The 8,626-nt window shown below is 46.2% G+C and overlaps 1 protein-coding gene across 1 annotated transcript in view; it reads right to left on the bottom strand.

Annotated features, from left to right (window-relative positions):
• Positions 1-5,843, bottom strand: part of TSPAN7 (tetraspanin 7) — a gene marked incomplete at both ends in the record, with an annotated part of 10,870 nt that extends 5,027 nt beyond the window's left edge. Inside the window, 3 exons of the mRNA XM_010143169.1 lie at positions 759-854; positions 2,284-2,358; positions 5,634-5,843. Of these exons, the coding sequence (XP_010141471.1) occupies positions 759-854; positions 2,284-2,358; positions 5,634-5,843 (381 nt within the window). The remainder of the gene's footprint in view (positions 1-758; positions 855-2,283; positions 2,359-5,633) is intronic.
• Between the last annotated feature and the right edge of the window lie 2,783 nt (positions 5,844-8,626).

Here is an 8,626-nt window from a genome sequence, read left to right as displayed (position 1 = left end):
AGCAGGAATTTAAAGGTGAATTTTATCACTCTGTGTTGTAGTTGGCGGACTTGGTCCCTTGTGGGTGGCACCTTCAACTAGTTTGGCCACGCTGTGGCATTTGCTCATGCTCTGTACCCTGCTAGAAGGCAATGCAAGGCCTCCCATTGCCCTGCTACTACACCACGTGGGTCAGAAAGGCTTTTCCACGGAGCACCTAATCCATCCCTCCCGCATGATCAGAGAACGGCTTTCATTGCCGATCTCAGCAGCACATTTGTCCGCCCCCTTTTCCTCCATTGAAAATAAACTCCATTTCTCCCCTTAACTTACTAGATGTTCCTTGCCAGCCTCTCATTGGACTTGTGAAGAGAACTGCTGCAGTTTATCACCGATACAGGATACTAGATTATAAAATCCTTCTCATCAAGCTCAAATTTACAACATTTCATAATCCTATTGCCAGATTCCCTTAAGAACAAGGTGTTTTCCTAAAGGATAAAACTGTCCTGTAAACCTAATTCAAGATCTGGAACCAACAACAAGCAAGTGGGACAGGCCTTGTTATTAGATAGTTTGCTCATTAAAACTTACCCATCGTGGACAAACATACCAGTTGAAATATTTCTTCTTTAAATCGGTTTTACCAGCCTATAATTTTGCTTGCAATATCTGGCTTGCAGGTTGAGCTACCCACACTTCACATTCTATGATCAAATCTGAATGTATGCTTTATCCCTCTTTATTTATTAAGCTTTAATAGCCAATTTTAGACTTACGCTTTCCTGTACGTTATCCACTGCATGGCTCCGCTCATCATTCTTGTTGTAATTCTGGATTGCTTCAGTATATGTCCGAAGGAAAGTATCCTTGATCTATGAGGGTGAGGAGAAAAAACAGCCTATATGAGCAACGAAAAGCACAGCAAGCAAATGCATTTCCAAACCTAGTAAGACCCCAACTAGCCCTTCCCACTCATTTTTAAGTGTGTTTTCAGAGCTGGCAGAGCTCCCTCTTAGCTGTCAGGAATCTTTCATGCAGTTCTTCAAGTGGGGTATATGGGACGTAGAAAGAAAACTACCCCAGCAAAGTGCTCTATTTTAAGACACAGAAAATTCTTAACATACAAGGAAGATACCGCTGGATGCTTTTCCCCCCAAACACTTTGTGCCAGCACTAAGTCTGAAGGACACTGCATGCTCCTCTCTGGTCACATTTACCTTGTGCAAATGCCTTGGTGACAGAAGCCAGTGCCATCAGAGCAAGACATGAATCCCCTGAACAGGCAGTAGCCCTTGTCCCCAGCACCAAAGGTATTTGGGTAAGGAACAAGAGGTCTCTCAACTGGAGAAGGTCAGGTACATCACCGGGAAAGGCCTTCTGACTGGGTGGTAAAGGTGATTTGAGCAACCCACATGGCTGTGACTTTCACAGGAGACTCCCCCGAAAGGGAGAAGCAGCCTAACACTGAGGTTGCCGCAGGTTAGGCCAGATGAAGTGGCAGTCCTCAGCAGACGGACAGGTATTTCAGGATCAAATTAAAAACTATCCACCACTTGCAAGGGCAGACACCAGAAAACCATATAGCAATGGAAATCTCATGTCAAACGAGGAGACTAGAAAATGAGTTAACACAAAGAGAAGAGACAAGGGAGGGTCTCTGGGGTTGTCCTGGTTCAGCACTAATGGTATGTAGTTCCATGGACTGTAAGCCAGGGATAGACCTGATTATGGCGGATAAAAAAGAAGTGCTACTACAAATCTAGACCATCGTGTTTTTTTAAAGCTTCTGCTTGTCCCAGTTTCTTGCCTCACTGTATTTCTAATCTCTCCTTATTCTCAGGATAGAAACAAAATCCCATCCCACTTCCTTCCCCCACAAAGAAAGAAAAAGATTTACAAAACATCAAGTTTGGTCTGATGTTGAAGTGCTCTCTGCCTTATATAAACAAGTTTTGCCTGGCTGAAGAAGCCGTATTTAAAAAAGTATTTAATCTATCTTGCAACCCTCAGCATATATAAAAGAGTAAAGAAGATCTTACAGGATGGACACACAAAACCCAATAGCTTCAAAGCAAATTATCAGGCAGCTGAGGTCAAGAGCTTTGGCTAAATCCCTTCATTTGGAATAGCATGAATTTTTAAGAGCTGTACATGTTATTGTTGCACATCAGCCACATCCCTGGAGATGTGCATGGAGCTGCCAAGCTCAGCGACCTACACATTCTCCACGCTCCAGAGAACTTCTCAGCAGCTCCTGCCCAGGGAGGTGCTGCCATGCAAACTCAGCATATTTCTACCTACCTCGTGGCGAAACACAAACCCTGAAATTCCAGCCACTAGCTCAGCCAGGAACACCAGGGACAAGAACATGGCATACTGAAAAGGAAGGAGGCAAGAGAAGTCAGAATGTGACAGGCTTTTGTCTCAGCACAAATACTGCTGTTATCACATAAAATTTAACTTTCCACTCTAGACACTCTTTAAAGATGTTAAAAACCCGAACATCTTCTGGAGGTGATACATAGGTTGTGGCCTGGATATATTATATGTCTTTATACAACTCACAAATTATATGTGCTGTCTAATTACTGGCTTTTCTAGAATTTCTAGTCCTACATTTCTTAGTGTTCTCATATAAATTAAAACACACTCACATGCCGGAGGTGGATCCAAGCCACTCAGGTTTTGATCTGGCAGGATGGGGTACAAGTAGACCCTTCAGGTTTGTATGGCACTCTGCTAAAGCAAACAGGCTTCTCCAGGTGTCCTGGTTCATGTTTTCCCGTCTCACTACTAGACTGGGATACGCTGCTCGATTCCTGAATCCTCCAATGAATGCACTGAACCACTGACTTCACTGGAAATACGGTAATACCAGACAGATGCCCCAAATCCTCTGCTGAGCCAAGGCCCATGCTTAGATTTAGGATCAGCATTTAGTTCTGGATCTAAATAAACTTTGAAAACAGAGCTTTCAGAGCTTTCACAAACTATTTGTATTGGGTTTGTGTGGCAGGATTTCAACAGTGGGGAGGCTACAGGGGTGGCTTCTGTGAGAAGCTGCTAGAAGCTTCCCTCATGTTCAACAGAGGCAATGCTAGCTGGCTCCAAGAACGGACCCATCACTGGCCAAGGCTGAGCCGATACGCAACGGTGGTAGCACCTCTGTGATAACATATTTAAGAACTGGGGGGAGAAAGGTGCAATTGCAGCCAGGAGAGAGGAGAGAGAATATGTGAGAGAAACAGCTCTGCAGACACCAAGGTCAGTGAAGAAGGAGGGGGAGGAGCTGCTGCAGGTGCCAGAGCAGAAGCTTCCCTGCAGCCCACTGTGAAGACTACAGCGAGGCAGGCTGTCCTCCTGCAGCCCGTGGAGGACCCCATGCCATAGCAGGCGGATGCCCCTGAAGGAGGCTGTGACCCCATGGAGAGCCTGTGCTGGAGCAGGCTCCTGGCAGTATCTTTGGACCCGTGGAGAGAGAAGTCCACACCGGAGCAGGTTTGCGGCAGGACTTGTGACTCTGTGGGTCAACCAAGCTGGAGCAGCCTGTTCCTGAAGGAATGCCTGCGTGGAAGGTTTCCCACACTGGAACAGTTCACGAGGAGCTGCAGCTCTGTGGGAAGGACTCGTGCTGGAGAAGCTGATGGAGGACTGTCTCCTGCGGAAAGGACCCCATGCTGGAAAGGGGAAGGGTGTGAGAAGTCCTCGCTCTGAGGAGGAAACCACATGTGATGTACTCACTGCAACCCCCATTCCCAGTCCCTCTGTACCGCTCTGGGGGAGAGGGGGAGAATTCACGAGTGAAGTTGAGCCATGGAAGAAGGGAGCGGTGCGAGAAGGGTGTTTTAAGATTTAGTTTTTATTTCTCAACATCCTACTATCATTTGATTGGGAATAAATTAAATTAATTTTTCCCCAAGTCAAGTCTGTTTTGGCCATGGTGGTAACTGGTGCGTGATCTTCCTGTCCTTATCTCAACCCACAAGCCTTTCATTATATTTTCTCTCCCCTGTTCAGCTGAGGATGGGGAGTGATAAGAGTAGTTTTGGTGGGCACTGGGTATCCAGCCAGGGTCAACACACCACACTATTAAAAACACATCTAAGTAAAAATAAGAAGGTAAAGAAAAAAAATGCAAAGTCGGATCATAAAATTGAAAGTCGGGGCTTAATTTTCTGGAGAGAAAATTATACTTTTTCTCCACATGCTAAATAACAGTTAATGAAAAGGAAACATTTTACATTAAATTCAGTCCTAGCAGGATTTAGTGGAAAGAGGGAAAATTGTTTTTTTGTGGAAGATTGTTGGGGAGGAGGGAATAACAGTGAAGGCAGAACTAGAAAACACATTGTCTCCAATTAATGGCTGTCAAATCACTGTCTGTATTCTGTTCAGGAAAGAAAGAAAGTTCTGAAATATTTCTTACATGTGCAATGAAAATAAAACCACGTGCTTAGAACAGCTCACGCCGCTGTTAGTGGCACATCTTTAAAAAAAAGTTACACAACTTACAGAGCAACTAGCACAGCCTGATTTCCTACGGATTGGTATCATCGTTCACCTTTATCCCTTTCTTATCTAGACTGCAGCAACTCCAGCAAGCATCCACACATGTTCTGACAGCACATCGCCAGCAAGAGACAGCAGCAGTGAACCCACGACAGCATCAGGCACACGCCAACTGGCCACCAGCGTACCCCTGCTGACTCTCCTGCAGCTGCTACCTCACCCTCGCTGCGTCATCAATTGAGGAAATTCACTCTGTTTAAGACGTCTTTTTTAAAAACTTGGTTCAAAATGGGGAATAATCATCCCATCTTAGAAGATCAGTCCCAAAATGTAGCAGGAGATGCATTGTACCGTCAAATCCTCTTATATTATGTCAGTGCTTCACAAGTGCTATTTCTACCCTTCATATCATTACATATGTAGGATTTTGCTCTTGAATATTCCTAGAAACACAGTTTATTATATAGGTTTGCATTTTAAGGTGGGATGGAAAACTCAGAACAGAGAAACTTATATAGAGAGAAGTTAAACTGGACTGAGAGACAGCTGCTGTTACTCTGCTTTGAGTACCTCGAGTCTATGCTGCTTTTGAGGTGGGGACAAATATACTACACAGAACTGTTTTCTGGGGTTGACTTGTTTTATTCTAGTGAACATCAGGAGAAAAAGAAAGACTGGTGTACTTTTAGAAGCTACCAACTATTTTTTCCACAGATTTCAGACCAGCGTATTAAAATGACCCCTTTAAAACACACTTCAGATGAATTTCACATTTATGATGCTTTGGACATTTTAAAGATTGTAAATAAACCTATCATTTGGCTCACAGCAAAACAGAATGATTGTAGAATTACTCACAGAGTAACTCACCAGCAGGATTTCACCCTGCTCTCCACCACATAGGGGCATGTATGCCATGCGGTAGCAAAATCCATTCACACTCAATAACTGGTTTTGGCAAAGATTCTTTTCCCCTTCTTTGTCCAAAAGGCACATGTGTTGAACATTAAGTTCAATAAAATCTAGCTTATGTGCCTAAAAAAACATGTTAACATCTGGTGAAGCTTGGCAGGTGGTGGGGGAATCCCGATACATCAATAAAACCTCTTCCCCTCTTGCTTAAGGCCCTTTGGTGTGCTTACCAGTTTCAGCATCCATGGGCTGCCACGACAAGTGGCAAAGCAGCCGAAAAGCCCGAAGACAATGATTGTGGTACCCGTTCCGATGAGCACGTAGGGGGCATTGGTAGAGTTTTCAGCAATGAGAGAGATGTATGTGCCGAGGGTGAGCTTGCCCCAGACGCCTACTGCAAGAAGAATAACGCCTGTGATCTGCAAAGCAAGAGGAGAAAGCTATCAGGAGCTACCAGGGAAGGCATCCAAATTCAGTACACAGCGATCCTGAAGAGATTCATCGGTGCTGTTGTGCTGGCAGAAGAAAGCCTCAAGACTTTCACTAATTCCAGAGGGATGGAAAATTAACTTCCAGCATCTGGAGATGTTATGTTAAGACTACCACTAGAGGACAAACATCTAGGACTAATCACCACGGTGCTCACGACCGCCAAGGGAGGATGCAGCATACCACCTGCAGGAACAGCACACTGAGAGAGGTGGCCAACTCCATCACTCTCACCAAACGCCAACAATAACTGCTGCCACCTCACACCTCCTGAGTTTTGCCACAACAGCTGCCTGAACCACAAAAACCTGCTGCTTGATGTCCCATCCTTCTTTACTGCTAACATTTAAGGAACAGGATCATCCTTTCCAGTGAGTTACTCTAGCAACTGAACTTTCCCCAGGCTATACAGCAAGCAGCCTGCCCTGGCTGCACAGAAATTTTCCCCCCGACACGGGTGGGAGGACACCAGAGGATCCTGAGAGCACCCAATCTCTTGCCTGAGAGATGAGCAAGCAGAAGGCACCGTGCCGCAGGGTAGCTGGGGCACACAAGCTCCCAGCACCAGCAGGGATGTGGGGGAAGCCCATGGTGTGCTGTATGCCAGCAACAAACAGTGGCCACAACTGGGATGATACCTGAACCGTCTGCGGAAAAGTCCCCTGATGGGCACACGCCTGCTTCAAGACTGTACACGTGTAACTCACCCCCACAGCATGGCCAAAGGTGGGAAATGAAGGGCTAGTCCTGAGTGCCAGGTCTGCAAATGCTTCCCCTGAAAACTTCCTTCTAGCTCCTCCAGGCCACTGCTGCAGGGCAGGAGCAGAGGAAGTGTCCTGACAGTACTCTTGCCTTTGCTTTCCAAGTTTTCTCTTGTGAACATCTTTATACTGCTGTGAAACCTTGATATTCAAGACTGTGACACCAGGGTTGCCCTGCAATTGTTTGTGGAGTGGATCCTTGTTCACAGTTAAGTTGCACCTAAAAAATCCCAGCTGAGCTATGTTGTAAGATCGTTCATCTACATTTCACACAGGTTGATGCGAATTAATTCAGGGAAAGCCTTCTTGAAGGAAAACAGGACTATGCAGGGTGCACCCCTGTCACTACCCACTGTGCCTTTTCACCGCCCTGCTGGCGAAGCAGCACTAGCAGGCAAAGGAGCCTGTCCTCTGCTCCATCCGTGTCTGCGGCAACAGCAGGCAGTGCAGCTCTGGTGCAGCATTTCTCCCCCTCCAGAGAGGGAACCACATTCAGCAGAGCTGCTGAATCATCAGAGCCACCTAAGGGAAATACCAGGAGGAGGGAGGATATAAAATAGACACTCTCAAGAAAGATAAAGGAGGAGGAATGAAAGGGAAGAAAGGAAACTGCAAAAAGGGAGAATAAAGAGAAGAGATCAGCCAGTCAAAAGCAAATTAACGTGTCCTCAGAAACAGGAGACACTTTCTATACCAGAGAGAAAATAATCTCACCTGCTAATTTTGACACTTCCCAGCTCATCCCTTCCTTTCCCCCCACCTCCCAGAGCTTTAGGGAAGACATGCCCCCACCTGGCTCCCACTCAGAGCGCCCTGGAGTGCAGCACTGTCAGGGAAACATCACATCCCTCTGTCTCCCTAAGCCTCCCCCGACATCCCTGACCAGCCGCAGCAGGCGTCAGCATTTCTGTCACACCTCTGGCACAGGATTAGCAGAGATTTCTGCTCTCCTGCCCACGGTAGCAATAGGAATAAACCTAGCTCCTGCCCATCTTCTGTGTGAAAAGCACAGATTCCTTGCTCTTGTACCCTACCAACTAACAGATGAAAAAATCACCAAGTAGCTTACCTACACGTAGGCACCAAACACCTCCGCTGAGTGTGGTCCCATCCACACACAACACTATCTTCACTTCTCTCCCTCTTCTCCCTAACAAAAGCTTTTTCAGAGGGTGCAGATTAATCATCAAAGTCTGAAAGCAAGCTGTGGAGCACTCGGAAATCTGCAGAACAACTTCTGGTTTCTCGCCTCCCATTTGACAAAGGGCTGGTTTCTGTGCCTGAGCTGCTGAAAGTTTCACCATGTCCCTAGGGAGCCGTAAAAGCAGCTTTCACTGCCAAAATGAACAAACAGCTTCATATTTGAAAGAGAACCCAAGCCTTGTAATAAAAAGCATTTTTAGTCGGCTGTTTGATATAATTACTAACCCTTTACTACTATTTTAAGAGTTTGGTTTCCCCCTGTCTCAGGAGGGCCTATCCAATTTATGGTACACACAGACTTTGGAAAAAAGGAGCAAAGTCTTTCGGTGGTTTATTCCCCCTCTGCTTCTTAACAGAGCTCTGAATTCCATGGATCTAAGGAAATCTCTCGGTTTGCGGGGAGGTCTACAACCCCAGCAAGCTTGGCACCGAGCAGAGGGGATGGGGCATTTCAACAAAGACACACTGCAGATACGTCTCGGGCTGCATCAGCGAGGGCTGGAATTTTGCCTGTGAAGAGGAAAGAACAGAAGACATCCCTGCAAACTTTTTCATGACCTTTATTTAACACAGCACGAGCAGTGCCCACCTCCACCCAAAGGCAAACACTGTTTCCTTGTTTTCAAGACGCACTTTCTATCCCTATCTCTCTGTTCCATCACAGCCAAGGGAACCATCAGTGTACTGGCCTCTGGTTTGGTTCGGGGTTTGTTTTTTTTACCAGCAGGAGCGACCAGGATAGCGATGGCCTGAAAGCACGGCAGCAGGAA

Source organism: Buceros rhinoceros, unplaced genomic scaffold (genome assembly GCF_000710305.1).
Source record: "Buceros rhinoceros silvestris isolate BGI_N320 unplaced genomic scaffold, ASM71030v1 scaffold6619, whole genome shotgun sequence".
Lineage (NCBI taxonomy): Eukaryota > Metazoa > Chordata > Aves > Bucerotiformes > Bucerotidae > Buceros > Buceros rhinoceros.
Note: the sequence above shows the minus strand (reverse complement) of the source record. Positions and strands in the feature narration are given on the sequence as shown.